A 20,737-nucleotide genomic window follows, 5' to 3' on the forward strand; every position below is an offset into this window, starting at 1 on the left:
TTGCAGCACTGGCTGCTCCAGAAGGCCTGTATTTAAATACAGTCTATAAAAAAACTGCAAGAGTGCTTATTTGGAAGAGGTGATGTTAGGACAGCAATGAGAGCCAAACCACAAAGGAGAATTTACTTGCATTAAAGAAAGAGATTTGGGACTCAAAAAAGGCAGGAGCAGCAGTGGTTGTATGTCTAAAAGCCAGAGCTATTTACTTAATTAAAGAATCCTTCCACCCATACAAAGTATTTTCTTTATGACATTCAAAAATTTCAGCTGATCCTAGGGTACTGCAGTAAGAAAAAAAAAAGCAAAAAAAAAAAAAAAAAGCTAAAAGAAAAAAAAAGCTAACACATGCTCACTCATAAATCTCACATAGTCCAGATGTACCACTGTTTTTCTGGGATCCTAATTAAAAAAATAATATCTTTTTTTCCCCCAACATTTTTCTCTGCCATTCGAAGAGCATAGTCTGTGCAAGGAGCTTGTGAATGAGGTCCTTCAGTCTAGAGGAAAATCATGCCTCAAGGGACTGGCACAGGAATGGTGCTTGTTTTCAGCCTCACTACTTACGGAGTCATCATGCACATGATTTAAGAGTTGCTCAGAATTTAATTGTGTGTCATGTTGCACTTTATAGCTATCTAATCCAGAAAAATTGCTAATCCATACCCAGATTTCTTATAGCCTATTGATTAGGTTGTAAATTACTGGGTCATATTGTTTCCACATTTCCCATATGAACACAGTTGGGTAGCTCATAGATGATACATGATACCATCCCATTCGAAAACATTTGCAGATATTAACTGTCAGTAAAATGCAGAGTAAGAAAAGAACTGGTCTTAGAAGGCCATAAAGCCCAGCAATTAAAAAATAATTAGAACTGAAACAATGAGTCATTTATTAGATCCAAATTCAAAAAGATCAAACAGCAAATTCCAGTGTAATATTTCAGTCCAAGTATGAATCATTACTTGTGGCATAAAAGGGAATGAAGTATTTTTTTTAAGTAGCCACACCCATTACAATTGGCAAGGGAAGAAAGATTTTGACAAGACTTAAAAAGGTTGCCCAAGGTGACTTGGCTGCTCCAAGCTTTTGTCTCAGTTTCACTGCTTCACGGAGCTTTGCTGTGGGAAATCACTGTTTTCTGAGCCTATACAGCACTCTGATGATCCCAGGTATTTTCAGAAGAGGCTGAACTTAAGCCTGTAGCTCACACTGAGCGGACTCCCCTCTCAATGAAGGTGTCTCTGGTGACACCTGATGGATGCACCGCAGGTCCTGTGGGGTCAGCTCCCAGGCAGCCAAATTTGTCAGGACACATGGGAAGAGTCCAGAAGCACACAGTACTGGAGGAACTGCTGGCACCGCAACCCATGCGCCCTGCTGGAGGCAGGGACAGCTGCCTCTGCCAGCAGATGGTTTTAAGGGCTGATCACGTTTCTTACCACGGCCTAGGATGCATTTTGCATGGGCATGGGGATGGGTTTGGAGAGCAAATCCAATTTAGCAAAAGAAAATGGGGAGGGCTCTGAGAAACATGGTTTCTGCTGCCTCCTTGGCATACCTGTGCTCTGCAAGGGTGACCAGGCCCCTAAACGTGGTTTGGTTTTCCTGGCACAGCTCCCAGGATTTTTGTAATGGTTTGTTTGGGTCGTCTTTAACTGCTGCCTTCTCCAAGTAGCCTAGTTCTCTGCAGGTGCTAAGCAAAGTCCTTACAAACCACTTGCTCTGCCAGGTTAGTTTCATGCTGCTGGCATACAGCACAGAAGTCTAGTTAACATCGGGTTTCACTGACAAGCCAGCAGCCCAGGTGGCTTCATTTCTTGGGCACACAAACATATTTTCCTAACGAACACACTCTGGGTTTGCTGACTTTAATGCTTTCCCAATAGATTTTAAAGTCAACTTCATGCCAACATTATTAGCAGTTAACCACACAGAAGTCATCATCTTAAAATATTTTACCAAAATTTTGTGTCAAAATTCTTTCTTAGTTAAATTCTGCTTGACAATAGCCAAAACTATCTTGCACAGACAGCATGCTGTCACTTCATGTACTCACTTGGTAGAACTGAGTTTGCTGGAGCAAGCTTTGTACCCATCTACAGTTTGATCAGGAAAGAAGATATGAGATCATTAGGGGGCTTAGAAGAAAGGAAAAAGGCAAACCCTAAGATCTTCATCCCTGTGTGAAACAATAGAAAAAATGGAAAAGAGCAGACTGTTAACAAAGAGACCAATGCAAACCAAAGGTAGCAACGGACAAAGGGCAAATGAAGGTGGAGAAAGAAAGTCACTCACAGAAAATGTTTAACTTTGAGGTTGGAAATAAATGGGTTCTGTGACATACTTTGGAAATTCTGTGATTCTGCAGGAAAAAAAAGAAAAAAGTCATTAAAAAACTAAAACAGAACAAGTCATCCTTCCCCCTTGACGACCCTTGGTAGGTCGTCAGCAATCTAGGACACTACAGTACAGCTTAGCTGCATGCAGACTCTCCTCTTAATAGCTCACGTTTTTATTAAGACAGGCAATTCTATTGCCTACTTTTTCTGTGTCTTCACCAACATTTAGCACATGGATAGAGCAGCTGCCTAAAGGAGAAGTTGGCAAAGCCCTGGCAATACTGGAAGATGAAGAAAATTTGCCTTGTAGCTGGGTCATCACTGAAAGCGGCAGCCTCAGTGTGTGAAATTCACTTGCAAATTCACCGGAGCTTTCCCAGATTTTTCTGCTTTTTTTTTTTTTTTTTTTTAATTCCTTGCTGTCTAACCTTGCATAGAGGTAGCTATCAATATGCACAGAATAGCAAACAGACAGAAAAATTTACCAAGGTAGGCAATGAAGGCCGTAGGAAACCAAAGTGTGTGTTAGGTTTAATGACATTTTAAAGGATGACTAGTACCAACATTTGCATGCTTGGGTGCTCCAAGTGATCTGCATTTCTTCTAACTTCCCAGTGCGGGACACAGGCGTTGTGCTGTAGTGATGCTGTAGATCCTGTCAGTGGATGAATCTACAGATGAAAAATATTCTACAGAAAGCAGAACAGAACTGTTGTGACAAGGCAAAGCATAGGATGAAGTGGAAACAAGAAACACCAAATGTTGGTGTCTTTTTTCAGCATTTCAGGTACAAGGCAATTGTGTGTGACAGTCCTCCCCCATTCAATCCTGCCTCCTGACTGCACTGAGGCGCTGCTCTGAGCCCCACATCCAACATCTCAAGTTTAGAAGCAGTTTAGAGAACATGCCTGCTCGCAGAAGTGGCACCAAAGCAATTACCTAAGGCTTCTCTGTGCTAGTTGTTGCACTGGATGCAGTGCTGCTGTCGTGGTAAGGAAGCATATTGCTGTACAGATGTCATTTAAATATCTGTAATACCTTGGGTATTCCAGAGTGGAGACATGCCCTGGAAGCAGGATGGGGTGGTCTCTGCAAAAGCAAAATGCATTTGTTTTTGGATAGCTACTGGAAAGTACTGCAGCTCTTGAGCAGAAGTTAAAAAGGTCTGAAGATGGATTTATGTAGAAGAATTATATCTCCTTCTAGAATTACCGCATGTAACTGTAGAAGTATACATATGTCCATGCGGAACTATTCTTGTTCATTCCTGTAGAACAGTAAGCCTTCCTACATGAAGCATTTTGCAGCATTTTAATTGCTCTTGCATTACACAGATAAAGCCTCTGCTGTGCAATTGTAAATACAGCTGGTGCTGCAGTGCTCGTCATTTACAGAGAAAAAAATCACACTAACATTTGCTAACATTTTCACCAACACCAGAATCTTCTTGAAATACATTTACAAAGGGCAAAGCTCAATACAAATACACGTGCAGTAGTTGATACGCTTATTTCAGCCTGAGGCTACGCAACTTTTACATATCAAATAGCAACAAAAGCTATCTGTGAGCTCATAAGGGGAGAAAGGAGGCACAGGGAGTGAGTTGAGACATTTCAAACACTTTCAAAGATTGCTTTGCAATAAACTGCACGTGGACTGGTGCACAGCCAGGAGCAAATCTTTGTCAGTGATCAAGAAGAGACCTGGTGCTGCCAGGAGACCTTTGGGGACTGGAAAGCAGTACTAATTGGTCGTATTGAAGGAGTCGCAGACCTCTATTGCTGCTTAGCTTTACCTCCTGCAGGGGCCTTCATGACTGGGATGTTGACTTAAATCCAGCCTTGGCTACACGAGTCACAGTGGTACTTCAGTGAAAACGGGATAAAACAAGCTGGATGTTGAGGCACATGAAGAAATAGTATCTTTGCAACTAATTCATGACCTCTCAGGCAGAGACACCTCCCATTCACTTTGCCCTGCACACAGCAGTGCCCGTGCCCAAAGCTCACGGGTGCAACTGTTTGACAAGTAAAAGTGTGCTGGATGGTGAAAGATCAACAGGCAAGAAGCACTGTGCCCGCCAGCAGGGTCGAGGCAGGCGGGTGGGCAGCTGATGAGAGTGCTGCTGCTCAGGGTTGGCTGTGGCCAACACTCTTCAGCATTCCCAAAATAGCGCTTAGCAGCAGCAGCATATCCACTTGGAAGCACGCTGCTCCTCTGAGTGCCTCCTACTGCCGCTGTCAGACTCCTACCACAGCCACTCTCCTGAAGCCAGAGAGAGAGGAAACCTGAGCGTCATCAGCAGTGCTAATTACCTTCTTGTCTTTTTTTTTTTTTTTTTTTTTTTTTTTTTTTTTTTTTTACCTTCAGTGGATATCAGAAATGTGGGAAATCTACCATCAAATTAGATGGCAAATATTCAGCATTGCACAAGCTAACCTAAGTTGCTTTTGTTACATCTTCAGACATCAAAACCCAAGTTTTTATTTTAATAACAGAGAGCTCTGGAACCAGCTTCTGTACCTTAATATTCCATAACTTTTTTTTTTCAGTACATATTGCATTATCTATTTCTAAAGGTTTTCAATATAACTATATGGGACTATTTATTTCCTCACATTCTCCAGCCCCATTATACCTTAAATTTCATTATGATTTTCTAGGATATTTCAGATTTTCTCACCAGTTTTCAGACACTTGCTGTGAAGGAACACATTTCTGAACTATTTGCTTTCTCATGAAATCTGGGTTTTGCCATGTGCCAGAATCAGCAGACATTTTATAAATAGCTTTGGACAGATGACAGGAAATGATGCAAGATCTCAGTCCACTCCACAGAGGGCAACTGTCTGTAGTGCTCAGGAAAGAGGGACTTGTACCATTGACTACTACACAGAAAAAAAATAATAATAATGCCCAGAAGCATCATTTACAGCAGAGGGTATCAGCCTTATGAAACACAGGATCTCTAGGCTCATTACAGCTCTAGCAAAAAATAGACTTGCTTGCAACAACACTACAATGAAAAACAGGAAAAATATTTTTTCCTTTGAAGAGGAAAAATTGAGTAGAATTGTCTAAACTTGCTTTGTCTTTTACTGTCGAGGAGGGGCTTTCCCCTCCTTACATGCTATTAGTGCCAGCACACGCACTGGAGATCCTCCAGACTCTGACTGGTGCCAAACAGTGGGATCATCTTCTTACCCTGGCATTTCCCAGCAGCTTCAGCAAAGTCTCTTCCAACTCAAACTGCTTTAAATGGGCTCCAATAATAGCTGCTCGGAGGTTAATCTTTATCTATTCATTTGACCCCAAGTACTATCTGTTCCTCTTTGCGATAGCAGGACAGAACAGAGAAGCAGTTCCCTGTCTCATTTTGTTCCTATCAGCCTCTGTGAAGGTAAAGCCCAATGATTTATCCTCACATAAAGCATTTATTTGGAATAGAGGCAAACTCTCAGCTCTCTTAAGTCCATGGCGGAGCTCTCAGCAGATTTAACTGCAGCTCAGCAACTGCAGCCTTCCCCCAGCGCCTCACTGCCAAGGTGCTCCTCTTCCTAACCCCAGCAGGCAGCCCACTTCTTGCATGCTTTTGCGCCACCGATGACCAAACCACGTGCTGTACACAGAAGACCACAAGCAACAGTAATAAACTGTGCACCTCCCATGTCTGAGACCCGCACGTTCCCACACCGGAGCTGAGCAGCGTGCAGGGCCAGGAGAGCTGGCCTCAAAGAGGCCACGAACCAGTCTCCGGTCTGCAGCAGGCACTACAAGTGCAGGAGCGTGTCTGTAACACAGCTCTGCCCACAGGCGTCACAGCCACCCACCGCTGTTCCTCCTGCAGACCCGGCATCAGGCCTGCTAGCCTGAGACTTCTGCAGGTATTTTTCTTCAGCCAATAATTACATATTTGACCCTTCTCGTGGCCATACCTCAGAGGTCTCCTGCTTTCAGACGTGGAGAATCTACTCATTGTTACCTATCTGTTCCCATGACAGATAAAAAAGGATGCAATTCAAAAAAGGATACTCCCTATCTATGAAAGCAGTAAAGGATACATGATGCATTTTTAAAGCTTTTGTACTGAGCAGCTGATTTTACCAATGCTCTAAATTTAAACAACTCTAAAGAGGAATTTGATTTTTTTTTCCAATTGGAGGCGCTAAATTTGACTGATTTTTTGTTATTTCTGAAATATTACCTCTATCAGAAGTATGACAAGCAGTGTTGAAACTGGGCCGTCCCAAACCTTCTCCGTTAAAGGCTGTGCAAACAGAAACAGAATACATCTGCCTAGGTATAAATTCCAGTAAATAAAAGCAAATCTACTTGTTAGTGGGTGTTCACACACTGTGTGTGTGTGCGCACGAGAGAAAAAGAGATTGAGAGGGTAAAAGAGAAGGTGGCCAAGGCTGCCAGCCTTTGCAGAGCTCGGTGAGAATGCCAGTGCCCGAGATCCAACTGTCCCTAATGATCACTAGCATATAAAACAAACAAACAAACGAACAAACAAACCAAACCAAAACAAAAACACCTGGAACTTTAAACCCAGACTTTGTTCTTTTCTGTGCTTGGAAAAGAAAACATGTCTATCTTTTTTTGTTTCTTGACCTCTGAGAAAACATGTTCACATGCCTGTTCATTGAACTGCTAAAGAGCCTGCTCCACAAAGACACACTTCTCTTGTACAGAGCCAATGCAGACTGCTTCTCAGAAATGCCTCCACAGGACACTGAGTGCTAAGAAGTCACCAAGAACCAGCTCAAAATAGAGAAAGTTATCTAGTATAGGTAAATATTTCACTGTATCATTATGCCTGCAGGTTCTATCATGATCTGAGTAGCAAGATTGACTTTGCAAGTGAGCTGGAATTAAGAAAGATTAAAACAGGTAGAGAAACCCTCCACTTTCTAGTGTATCAGCATTCTCTTATCTCCAGCATTGAAATCTCTAAACAGATTTCAATTACATTTGGTCCAATGCTGTTAAAACCAAAACTTAAGAGATAACATGTACATCTAAAGCTGTATTTAGTGGCAAGGGAAAGATATTCTGCCCTCATTCTCTGCGTTTTATCAAACACTGGAGAAGCATTTAATCCTTAGTTAAAATCAATAAGCCTATTTTAGTAAACAGAAAAGTTGCTAGCCATTATCTCACATTTCTTCTTATTGTTTAATCTAGACACTCCCAAAACAAAAGCATGAGAGATGATTCAAAGAAGCAGAGTTTCAACCTTTGGACCAGCGGTAATTGCAATACTTCATTCTCATGATTGCTGCAATTCAACAGACCTTGCTGTCATCACAGATGTGCCCTGTGACACTGTACTGGCTGACAGCAAGAGCTGTTTTATGGTCTGTATGTCTGATGTCCCCAGCAGCTCATGGTGCCACAATCCAGCTGAAAGGCCAGTTTCTGTTCCCTTGCATCCGGTGTCACGAAGGATAGGTGTGCAAGTGCATTCACTTGTGCTCAGTAGTGGGAGAATATTTGTGACAAGGTCAGGCTACACAGTGGGAGATTCCACTTAGTCACCCAAAGCAACGAACAATTAGGCTTCAGCCACCAGACAACAGTGGGAAAACTCTTCCTGGCAGTCTGTGCCTTGACACAGCAGCCCGCAGGGACAGACTGCAGCCTACAAATCTCTAAGCTTTTCTTTGTTGCTTACTTCTCCAGGACAGACAGCCTCTCTAGCTACAGACTTCTGGAAAAGTTATCCCAGAAGCCAAGGATAGGCACAAGTCTCACCTCTTGCCATCAGAGTTGAACCACCCTGGCAGGGCTGGACAAGGAGTGTCACTGCTGCTGCCCCAACCATGCTGCTCCAACAGCAACCCCAAGAAGGACTTAGGACTCTCAAGCCCATCTGCTGCACACACACACACACACACACACACACACACACACACACACACACGCACTTGCTGTTTTCCCCCTCAACCCAGCACAGGTTTCAAGATGTTGGCTATTTATTTTCTCATGACAGATTACCCAAGCTGGTATTTCCACAGCTGCATGGACTATCTACTTGAGAAAAATGAGATTATTATGGTCTGTGATAATACCCCCATTTAAATAATTAAGGCAATCCATTTGCTCATAGTAAAAATTATTCAAGGACTATATGTACAATTTGCGATCAAAGTACTGCCATGTACACAGTGTTTATCATCCTGGGTCCAATGATACTTGTTAGTAAACAACGCAGATGTAATCATTGATAGGAGGAATGGTAAATCAGTGGCAAGGCTTCAACAGTCCATTGTCAGGTTGGAAAACTTCAACCAAGAACCTGCAGTAACTGCTGAAATCAAATGAAACAGCAGGGCAGTAACAGAAACTTTTGAACCTTTTTACACAGAGGAGCAAGAAAATTTATCTTCTTGATTGCTGTAATGTTTCAGATAGCAGGAGAACATGGGAATATGGGCCTTAATGTCAGCTAGTAAAGTTCCCTGACCTTTCAAGGGAGCTGTATCAGCCCTGACAATCACAGTAATCAGAACAAGCTCTATCTGCTCCGGCACAGGTTGACTGCACGAGCAGATACTCCTTTTTCTTCTTGCAAGTGCTCAGTGCTCTGCTCCATTCGTTGCACAAGATAGATAGTGCTCACCTGATTAGCAGTAATTGGATACCAAGAAAAATAAAATCCATGTACTGCCCTGTGTCTTATTCATCACGTATTGTCCTGGTCTGAGGACAGAAACACAGAAGAATTTTCTACTTTACAGAGTTTAAGGGCTCTGCAAATACCCATTAATTTACTTTCTTCAATCTTCACGGCTACCAGGATATTATCATTTCCGCTTCCCTGAAGTGAGTCACAAAGATCAGGGTCACAGTAGCCTTTAATAGCAGATGCACAATTTGAGATTCCTAGAACATTTCAAAGTGATTGGTACTTTATTCCCCCACTCAGCTTTTCAAAGTGATTGGTACTTCTTCTACCGCTTGCAGATCCCAGAAGCTCTGAATTCTCAGCTTTTTGCAGATTATTCTAGACTCTGTCCAGGATGTTGGATTTTCCCCACCACCAGAACATCCCCAAGAAGCTGTGTTTGCACACCCTCCATGCCAGCCTCTCCACTCCCTTTCAGCCACTCGACCAACTTCTCCCAGTCTCCTCCCATCTCCCAGTCAATTCCCAGGTTCTATTTGCTTTTCTCCATTCCAATTCAAATCTCATTTTTACAAGTTTTATTTTATTTTATTTTATTTTATTTTATTTTATTTTATTTTATTTTATTTTTTCCCCAGCCTATTCCTTAAAAATTCCATACCTATTCAGTCCTTTTTTCTTCTGCTTGTGAGCCAGGCAGCTGCCTCCAGCTTCTTACCTTGAGCCAACAGAAGCCATTAAAAGCTGTTCATGGGAGGAACAGTCCGCTTATGTTCAATTAAGAAGCCCAAACCCAACACAGCCTGCAGCAGTCCATGGATGCAGTCACAGGAAAATTCCTGTTCAGAAGTTAGCTCAGCTGGAGCACGCCCAGTACTGACAGACTGCTTGGGGAATTCATCTGCTACCACTTCTATCCGGTCTCCAAAACCTAAGGTCTCCCATTCAAAGACATCAGGCAATTTTCCACAAAGATAAAAAAAAAAAAAAGCATTTTTGATTCCAGATTTTAAGAGTGTGTTCCTGTCGTAGCACAGGCAAGGGACTTTTAAAGACTTTTTGTTGACCTGCTTTAAGGGTAAGATAAAATCAGTGCTCTCCTCCAAACCAGTTCTTCTAAAATGACAAAGCATTTGAGCTAAATTTTGCAGCAAAGTTCAGATTTGGGAACATACCTGACACAAAACCTTTCCATGGAAAGAGTTAGCAGTCAGCAAAGTCGTGTCTATCAAAAAAGAGCAAGCACTGGGGGCACCACAGCAGTCCTAACACAGGAGCTCCCCAGCCTCACCAGAGCCAGCAAGTGGCTGCAGGTGCAATGTTCTGCCTAGCCATGTCGCTGCCCTACAGCTGCTCCCCACACGTGTACCTGCTCCCCATCACTTCTCTTTTTGGGCAAAGGGACAGACACACGCACAGCTTCTTCTCCACCTTGCCCAGACACCCAACACAGGCTGCATTGCACTTCCAGGTGGCCTTTACCTGATGTGTCCCGGGGGCTGGAAAGCCACTAGCCTTGTTGAGAGAGGTGGTGGGATGAGGGCCTTCCTACACAGGGACACATTAGGGCTAAAAAAGGGTGGGTTGGAGAGAGTTTCTGAGACCGAAGGAGCACTGTTGGTGTGCTCTCCATGGGTTGCTGAGAGGTGGCTGGGGGTACAGGGAAGACTGCACAGTGGCATTGAACGTTCAGCACTGGGGCTGTGGAGTGCCCCATTCAATGTGTCCCATCATGTTCTGTTCTATACAATTATTCGGGTTCTATGAAATAGTCTCCAGTGTCAGCTTCTCCATAATCTCAGCCTTTGGCTGGCTGTAGGAACGCAGGAGATGGGAAGAGAAGTGGCAGGAAACATTAGCCTGCCTTTTTGATGGTTACAGAGGCTGTACCTTCTCATTATTTCCATGCTATCATACATGACAAGCACTTCAAGACTCCCCTCCTGTCCCCTCAATCCTATTATGAAAAGCCAGGTTTCACAAAGCTGTTTTCCAACATGTCAAATTCAGGTCAAATGACAGTTTTCTGAAGACAGCATTAACTCCTGATGGAGCATAAGCAAGCAGGTCACTGAGCTGAAGAGCACAACTCAGTGTCCTGATGCCTTTCCTGGATTACAGGCACAGCCCTTCAGCCCTAGCAGAGGCTGTTCCAGCTCCCTGTCATTCCATGGCTGGCCTGGGCCTGGAACCTTTACTGAGTTATGGGCATGAGCAGAAGATCCTGAAATGAGACAGCTCCATCCTGCTGCTCCTGCTTGCACAGGCTGGGGCCACAGCACAGCCATGAGCTCACCCAATCCCACACCGCTGCCACCCTGCAGGACTTTGCCTGCGCTCACCTGCTGCTGGCAGCTGGGCACCCACTGCAGCTTCAGCATCTCACCTGAAGGAGGTACACAAGCTGCTTGTGATCCTTCAGCAAAATGCTGAGAGCTGTCACAGGCAGAAGGCTAGGAAATACATCCCCAAATCCACCCGTCTCTTCTTTAAAACAAATCTTGATTTGTGCTGGTGGTGGTGGCAAAGAGCAGACTACCTTCAGTTATCTTTTCCCATGTGCAGAGATGAAGCACTGACACTCCTCTCCCTCTGCAGAGAAGACAGCATTTGCAGTAATGAAGCTGTGCTTATATAAGCTTCAGAGAATGCCAAGTTGAATGTCTGACGGAGGAAAAACTCCTGCTAAAAAACTATTTTTTGTCTTTTGCAGAGATCTAATCTATCTTCGATGCATTCCTGACCTTCAGAAAGTATTTCCATCTCACACATTAAGTATAGCAATCCTCTTAACAAGGGAACATTTTGTTAGAGCTTTAAATTGTGTTACGTAAATTATTTGTAGTTCTGACAGCAGGTTTCTCTTCCGTCCATGAGCACAGTTGTTACGAGATTGCTACAAGGTTCATTTGCAATCACAGCAGATAATCATCTGAAGGGACTCTTTGTAATGGGATCTTATCTAGAGATATGCTACAAGTTTAATAAGATATAGTTGGTTTTGTTTTGTTTTGTTTTCCCCCTATTAAAGCAACATATTTGTCAAATAATTTGCAATATCTTCACTTCACAATAATTTAAAAACAAACAAACAAAAAAAAAACAAACAACAAACACCATGATGTGAATTGTAAGTTAAAGAAAATAAAAATCATTTCCGACTCCCATGAACTTTAGGAGGAACAGAACACACACAGGAAAAAGTGTCTGTATAACTATATATACAGAGAGAGAGAGCATACTTAGCTACCTGCCGGTGAAATCCTGCCTGGGATGAGCATGTCCCAGTCTATTAGCTTACCCTTGCTGGCTACAACGGGAATTGCAAGCAGACAGGCTTGGGTGCTTTGTATCCAGTGAAGTACTTGTTCAGAAAAAAAAGTATTGAGTTGAAAAGTAAGAAGTAACAGCATAACTTCTAACATTACATCAGGGAGCTCAGTGATTGTAGAAAGACATTTTTCAGCCCTCTGTTTTCAGTCTTCCTTCTCACCACCTCCCCTAGCCAGAAATGTGGTTAGGCACTGATTTTGAACGGGAAAAGTTCACAGGCAGTAGAAAATCTCCCTCCTCCCTTCCTCTGGTCACTGTTAAGGCTGTCTGGAAAACAAGGTTTCTACAAATTTCCTAAGGAGTGGGAAAAGAAGGGCACAGTTTATAAGTTGGGCCACACTCAATTCTTTTTTCAGGTTCCCTATTACATTCATGAGGTATTTAAGAAAATCAATAAAACAATCATTTATTCAAATTGAAAGCATTTTGTTTGACTTGAGGACACTGGTTGCTAATCAACATTTTAAAATGAGAATTTTCAAATCAAAATATGGACATTTCATTTTAAAGCCTTTGTAAGAGCATTTCAGATTTTTTCTTCCTAAATAACAAGAGCAGTGAATTAAAATTCAAGGAAGTTTGGGAAAAAATTCATCCAGAGCTCAGTATAAGCAAATGGGAAAATCCGGGAAAACTGATTTCTCCAGAGCAGTGGTCCAGAAACCAACAAAACCAGCCACCATGAAAGCACAACAAGGAGTGACATTTTAAAAGAGAAAGAATGTGTGGGTTTATTAAACCACACGTACACACATGCACAAACACATGAAACAGTCAAAAGATGTTTAGCGGAGGAGGACCTTTATCCACAGAACTTAACATTTCATAACATTTTCAAATCTGTCTGTGAATACTTTACCTTTGTATTTCTAGTCTTACTGAGCTAACTCGTAGTGTTTTCTCTCTCTTTCATAGCCCTTCTTTTCTTTGTTTAATGCTAAATATTTATTTTCATTAGTCTTTACAGATTTGTCTCACAAGTTATCGGCAGTCACTCTTACAATACTTTACAGAGAATGCAATGTGTTAGTACTTCTTAGTACAATGTTAGTTATTCCTCTTAATTATCTAGAGATATCATCTGACTAATTTATAATGCTTTCATTTATATAAAAGACAATATATTCTTATTTTGGCAGTTCTCAGAGAGAGAGAGGTTTTTAAATGTTAGTTTGCTTGCTCTTAATCCTTCATATGCTTTTCTCTCTAAACAAACAAATCTCATAAGAGAATACACACAGACATTGAACTTACCATTACTGAAGCTATCTTTTGACTTCCTCAGTATCATAAATATTTAAGCAGAAAGAACAGAACAAAACATTTATTCTAGTGACACCACACCAGAACTAACAAACTGATTTTTAAAAAGTAGTACACAACAAATGAGAAGGTCGACCAGAAAATGCTAGTCAGGAATAGCTGTGATCTGATGAGGAGAAGGTTATGTTTCTGTGATATGAGTAGTGCACAGCTGTTACTCTAGTAATAATTCATCATATTAATATTTAAATGAGAGGAGGAGGAGGGCATGAGATTATGAGTGACTCAATGGTCCCTCCCTGTCCTTAAGAAAAATAGGCCACCAATACAGAAAGAGTATTAGGCACTATAGAGTGGGAAGGTTTGTTTTCATTACTTCTTGAATAAAAGTGGGCAAACTGGTCCTAGAGTAAGTCTAGAAATTGCACTGCTTTTACTTCTGAAAGCTAAATTCTGTTTCTGCTCTCAGAACAAATCATTGCCTAATGAACAAATCGATCAGGGAACCTGTGCTCTAGGTCCGTACGTGTTGTTTCTTGAATTTCAGTGTATTTCCAGAAAGCTTCTTCACTTCCTGCAAAGAGCTGCCCATGGGAGCCTTGCCTGACACAGGGAATTGCAGAATTGCTACTGTGCTTTGCCATTTATCTACAGATGTGTTGATAAAAAACATCTCTTTAATCTACACTCACTTACCTCCAGGTTTTTGCCATGATCTCGACCCATCAGGGTCTCTTGCACAAGCAGGCTCAGGAAATCAGTGGCACCCGGGGCCGAGCAGGAGCGACTGCCTGCAGGAGAGGGTGTTGAGAGCTGCAGGGAGCCTGGGGGAGCTGCAGGAGGCAGAGAGCAACACCCAGCAACAGCAGGCTCAGCACGGGGTGCAGGGCTGGAGGAAACAGCTGATGCAGGCATAACCCAGACAGATGTGGGTGGCATCCCTGGCAGGAGAGGCAACCTAGCCATGTTTGATTGCGTATAGGGTTGCACAGTTTCATCCAGCAATTCAATATAAACACCACCTCTCACATGCTAGTTTTCTAGGGGTTGGGTTTCTTTTTAAATTCAGAATAACTCCTCCTTGTTAGAAGAAAGTGTGTTACTATGACACCCCTGGCTGAGCACTGTATTGTTGGCTATATAAACATATAAAGGTAATAAGCAACCATTTAACCAGAAATACAGACATGGACTCTAGAAATGACTGTGATGCTAAATAACAAATAGCTTGTAACAGAACAAACCCACAGAGAAACAGTCAGTTCAGTGCTCAGCATGAAAATACAAGGTACACAAAGTAGAACTATTAAGAGATGCCAAACTCATGCAGTAACATCAGTTACCAGCACACCAAGATAAATTCTTCATCAGAAATTTTCTATTTTCACCTATTCAGGCAGACAGATTTCCTCCCTTCATTTAATTAGCCTAATCCTGCAAGATCAACTTTGCAAACCTCCTATATATTTGTATTAATTTTAGCTGACCGGTAGAGAGGTTTTATTTGCTGCATTCTGTTCGGCAGGATTTGTGATTTAATACACTGCAGAAAACACCACTCTTCAGAGCTTCTCTGTGTCTGCTGTCAGTGTCCCAGCAGGGTGACCATTTAAAATTGGTCTTCATAAATTGCCACAAAGATTTGTACACAAAGCAGAATCAGACCCCTAGGCATTTTGGAGAAACAGGGAGTATTGATCTAGACTGCTCACAAGAGTAGATGACAGGGGTCCCCAGGAGGACAACCTCTTTGTATGAGTAATTACACTAACGCTGGAGATGTTGGGCTCCTCCTCCTCAGATTTTGGGAGTGCTGGGAGAACAGGCCTGCCATACTGGCCTTATTCCCTGGCAGAGCCCTCCTTCCAGCTCCACCAACACTGCTGCCTCATGAATAGATGCTCCAGAGCAGGGAGAATACAGATACGCAAGTCTAGGATTAGCCACCTACCCCGCTAGTACTCCCAGCTCTGACTCATGTGTTCCCAATCACATCGAGAGGTAGAAGTCATCCTCCAATTCCTTGAGCTTCTGTGTCACCCTCTAGCTTCAGCCCTAACCAGTACAATCTGGTAACCGTGAGGTTGAAGACCATTTGCACTCCTGTGGCTGCACCCTCACTAGTTTCTCAGCAATTGGAGGACTCAGTCTTCAAGCAGCTTGTATGTTAAGTTGTGTCAGTGGCCACAAAAGAGGTGAGGAAAAATGCTGGAAGAAGCAGAAGAGTCTCTGAAGCATCAAACCTCTCTTTCTATGTGAAGGGTTTGGGTCTGGTACATTGAGATTAAATTGGAATGCAAAATATTTGCTGCTTTCTGCTAGTAGTACCAAACATGATTTAAGATAAGTCAGATTTGGTCTCTTTCTCCTTGCTCATCCTCCTCCACACTATATATATACACATACTATTTCAGAACCAAAACCTTCCTTGTGCAAGCAGTTGTCCAGATTTAAAAGTATTTGTGTACAATTGCTAAAATAATCTACAGAGCAGCTTCCAGTTTTCCCAGTGGTATTCGGTAGCCTGAAAAGGTTAGCGAGCCAGAGCAGTCTCACTGCTATTTCCTCCTCCCTTTTAGCCTGCATTTAAAAAAGTAAATGCAGAAAGCATATTAATACGCACTAGAAAGGAGAGAAGACTAATGTATGATTTCAATTTGGAAGAAAAATTGTGGACAAAGGTTAAACAGTCTTTGCAACCACTGAATTGTTAGTTGGAGGTGAATGTGTGATAGAAGATAAACATTTTCAGGTACAGATTGGGTCAGCTGATGGGTTTAATAGGTACTGTAAAATATTACATTGCAACAGCTTGTACACTGTCCTTAAGGGCAACCACCACCTTACAGCTGGGCTAGGTGGCAATGAGATTCGTGTACAAAGTTTGAGGAACCCCAGAAGTCCACGCTCGGATTTGCTGTTCTTCCAGCCAAAGAAGTTGCTAGTTTAATCCAGTTCCACAGTTTTAGTTCAAAAGAGGCTCCAGCTTCTGTTGACAAGTAAGTACCTTTGAAGACAAGGCTTTTTCAGGCTTTGTCCAATGTCTACTCAAATTCCACTCCATTCTAGCCTATGCTCTTAGTTACATAAAAAGAAAGAAAGAAAAAAAAAAAAAAGGAAAATTCACACAAATATTTTGTTTCTAAAACACAAAGTTATTAAGGAAATCCTGCCCAAAGAAGCTAGCACTAATTTCTCAAATGCCCTTGATGCACTTTTTCACTGAAATTCCTCTCCTGTGGATCTGGGCTGGACTTCACTCACCTTGGAGAAGACATGCCAACTGAAGAAGGTAATTCAAAGGGCAGTCAGTGGCAATTAGCTCCACTGGTGAGTTTTATTTCAAGAGAAGTAGCCTAACTCCTAACTGAGGAGACATCGTACCACTCATTCATTCCTCTGACAACCAAACAACAGGGCCCTACCACAGCCACTGAGCAACTCAGACATAGAAGAGCTCACTGCAAGGCTGGCCACCACACTTGTCCTAAGAACAGATGGATCAGTGTGAAGAGCCCTGCTGGCACCAACCTTCATCACATGCAAATTCCATATTAATTAGCAGCACTAGGTTTTAAAGTTATGACCGTCAGATGCAGACTGCTGGGCCCAGCCACTGGCAGTATGCACCCATGCCCAACTTTTCCTTAACCAGATGGGCTCCTTGGCTTGGTCTTTCTGGCTGAAAACAGGCAGCCATGCTTCCTGAAGGCCATACAAGTGGACTTATTCTGTGCTGGCTCTGCAAAGGCCACAGGGTCTGCAATGGGAACCTAATCATTAGGGATCATAAAAATGATCTCAGAAGTGCTGTGTGCGCTTAGATTTTGAGTAACAGCAGTAAGGCTTACGTAGTTGTTTACCAGTCAAAAAAGAGGGGTAGGCTTTTTATAGTCCAAACTTTACGAAGTGATAAAGATCTATGAATCATCTAACATGCAGCTTATCTACAGACAAATAGGATTAAAAATAGAGCAGGTAGTTTCATCTTTTTTTTTTTTTTTTTCTTTTTTTTTTGGGCACGGGAACAAAAAGAAAGCTGACATATGAGAGAAAAAAAAAAAAAAAGGCTGCTGAGGATGCTGAGCACAAAGCTGTGACTGAGGACTGAAATGAGAGCTTCTTCAATAATTGTATCTCTGTGATGAAAGGCCAGACCTTAGGTACTCTCAAGTGGCTCTTTTCTGTAACAAGGATCTTGGTATTTGGCCTATTCATATTTACAATTTCTCTGCAATCAGTCCATAAAATCACAAGGTTTGTCATTTTTACCACTGGAATCAATGCAAAGGCTTCTGCCTTTTAAGTGCTTGGCTCTGCCTCAGAGTGTTTTAATCTTTCCTTCCCTAAATACAAATGATTGACGGCAGTGTGCATCCCTGGGTCAGTTTTCAATTCATGATCCAAATAGCTCTTCTTACCTTGGAAGAAATCCCAACAGTTTCCTAAGGAATTTTCCTTTGGATGGTCTGGAACTCCACTTTGTCAATAAATAATTTCTAGCAAACAAAACACTGACAGAGCTACTCTGCTCAGCTGATGATACCATGAAACATTAACCTCCTTCCTTGCCCAGGGTGGCACAGACTGTTTTGCTGCTTCCTGACCCATGAGTGATCTTGCTGTGGACCAGCTCCTTTTCAGCACAACTCCTTGATGTTCTGTATTATGTGGCACCTACATCCAAAGCAGCAGATGGGAAAATGCAAATTTCATTTTTTTTCTCACTGCTACTGGGTCTTATACACAGAGAAAGGGTACAGATAACATAAGGACTACCTCTTCCTCATCTGAGGATACTTACTCTGCCAGGTTTTCTGTCAGCATTTCCACTCTGGAAGCATGAATTACATATGTCATCTGTTGCTATAGGCAAAGAAGGGATGAGAAACAGGAGAGGAAACAACACAGCCCAGTTTTAATTCTGAATTCTCTTTTTTGGGTAGATCATTGAGTGACATGGACAGCACATACCTGAATGCCATTACACATTCGGTTGTGCTAGCGGCTATACATGGCACAAACTCATACCCACTGATGGTGTGCAGGAACTGTGACACTGGAGACACCAGGGCTGTCATTCCATGGAGCTGCAGGACCTTGTGGTAAGTTCCTGAGTGAGTCAGAGGATGAGATGCTCTGGAAGACCCTTCCCCACTCCAAAAGCCCCAACAGAGAGGGTTCACCCAGAAGAAGGTCATACACGATGCCACAGCAGCAGGAGTGCCCTCACCGGTATCCTAATTAACACCTATGCCTCTGGCTCTTCCCTATCCTCTTCTTTCAACCTCGCCCCTCCACTGAATAGTTTCTCTACACCCACAGTTCTCCACACCCGCAATTCTCTCTCCCTCCGTGTCATAATATGCAGCGGGGCTGTGCTGACAGGCCCACACCACACTGCTCACCCTTGTTAGCAAGACCAGAAAGGGCAGCCTTACTCAGGACCCTGCTCCTGGGGTACAAACCAAGTCGAGCACCAGATCTCCCTTCCTGCCTCTTCTCTGGAGGAGGTTTATGCATGGTGGGATTGTCCTGAACAGTTGCCAATGTCAGGGGGCTTCATGACTTTGCCAAGCCTCAACCAGCATCCCAGAGCTTTCCTGTAATCAGGATGCTTCACTCAAGCAAGAGAAGTTGTTAAAAGAGACACCTACAGAAGAGTGTTTTGTGTAAAGGGATGGGTAAGGAAAAAATAAACCAGTTTAATGTCCTGACAAAGAGCACTAACCCAGAAAACAGAGAGAGAGAAGATAATAGTTTTCATTAAAAACCTCCCTTTCTCTGTCAGTGCAAGTAGACTGTGTGGCCTCCTGAAGAAAGGCTGTTACATCCCTAGTAGCTGGCCCAGACTTGACAGTGCCTCACTGGGAGAAAGAAAAAAAGCCAAAACAAACAAACAAAAAAAACCACTCTTACTCACACGTCAGCCCTCTAACTGCAACCTGCACACATTAGTCACAGCACAGCCGGAACAGCCAAGGAGAGATTAGGTCAATTTACAGGAACAAGTTCTCACAGCCCAGAGCCCACAGCTCCCTGGAGGCCCAGGGCTGGCCAGGCTGGCACAGGCCGGTCCCTTTCTCCCCTTTGTGCCTTGGCTTCTTTTGGGTGCTTTGGCTCTCAGCAGCACGGGGCAGCTCCTGAGGGATCCGGGGAACAAAGTACACCCCATGTCCTGGCTCTGCTGGGCACAAGGTAACAGAAGGCCGTAATCTTCCCCGTGCTTCTAGAATCGAGACTCAGGTTTGGGGCTGTCCATTTGCATGCTCAGTGAGAAGTGGCCACAGTCGGTCTGCAAGACTCAGCAGAAGAAATTCAAAGGAGAAACCACATGGCCTCTGTAGTCTTGGTGTCCAAATAGCGCCTCTGAGAGAGGTGCTACTGGCAGGCCAAATGCCTCAGCCTGGATCTCCCCCCACCACAGCTGGTAACGCTGCCAGTTTGGCATCTAGGCCTCGGCACCGCCTCCTGCCCGGACTGCCCTGCCTGCCCAGGGCAGGCCGCTCAGCAAGCCCACAGCCTTTTGTCAGCTCAGCACGAAGGAGTTGTGAGAGGAGCTCAGGCAGGATACTCTCTTGGCTGGCACCTCCTTCCAGAGCTTGTGGCTGGCTCTTGTTATTTGGTCTTCAGCACTGGCAGCTCTCCTACTTTCAACAGAGATGCTAAAGCAGGCTTAGATGTTGCTTGAGAAACCCATCTCCCCGCTCTACCTGCTCTACCTGCTCAGCCTCCCTCACAGCCCTCCCTTGGCCCAGCAAAAGTCATCTCAGCAACTTGGATAGTAAGACATTTAAGCCTTAAGGTCACAGCTAGGAGGAAGCTGTCACCACATAGCGCAGATGCAACCATCTTTAAACAGTCCTACATGCTCTGTGAAGATAAGTGGTTGCACATAAGAGATAGTATTTATACTATTTATTTATACTCGGAATCTAAAAGCAACAGATATGCCACCCCAAACATGGAAATGTTCCTGTGACACCCTCACCTTAGCTGTCTAGCTTGACCCTGTAAATGAACAGTGTTAAATTTTGAACAGTGTTAAAGACTGGTGAAAGCAGCAAAACCTCTCCCAGGAGCTCAAGCTCTTGAACAGCTGTTACAGGGAGTGGGAAGAGAGGCAAGAGAAAGAAGGAAGGGAAAGAATTCAACAGAGGTTGTA

At 43.2% G+C, this 20,737-nt stretch overlaps 1 protein-coding gene across 5 annotated transcripts in view; it reads right to left on the reverse strand.

The window, feature by feature from the left end:
- Nucleotides 1-871: 871 nt before the first annotated feature.
- LOC311442584 (uncharacterized protein) overlaps nucleotides 872-20,737 on the reverse strand; it is a 59,264-nt gene continuing 39,398 nt past the window's right edge. The window contains exons 1-4 of one of the 5 annotated variants that reach the window (XR_014696756.1): nucleotides 13,564-13,767; nucleotides 2,910-3,016; nucleotides 2,302-2,368; nucleotides 872-2,185 (exon numbers count right to left, since the gene is read on the reverse strand). Coding sequence is in view for 1 of the 5 variants with exons in the window: in XM_084531965.1 (XP_084388091.1) it covers nucleotides 2,103-2,185; nucleotides 2,302-2,368; nucleotides 3,384-3,434 (201 nt within the window). In the remaining 4 variants the exon portion in view is untranslated. Of the gene's footprint in view, nucleotides 2,186-2,301; nucleotides 2,369-2,433; nucleotides 3,035-3,383; nucleotides 3,435-13,563; nucleotides 13,768-20,737 lie in introns of those variants that run through there. The other 4 variants (XR_014696757.1, XM_084531965.1, XR_014696755.1 and 1 more) reach the window with 4 other exon arrangements.

This window comes from Aythya ferina (genome assembly GCF_964211825.1).
Source record: "Aythya ferina genome assembly, chromosome: 11".
In the NCBI taxonomy this organism is placed as follows: domain Eukaryota; kingdom Metazoa; phylum Chordata; class Aves; order Anseriformes; family Anatidae; genus Aythya; species Aythya ferina.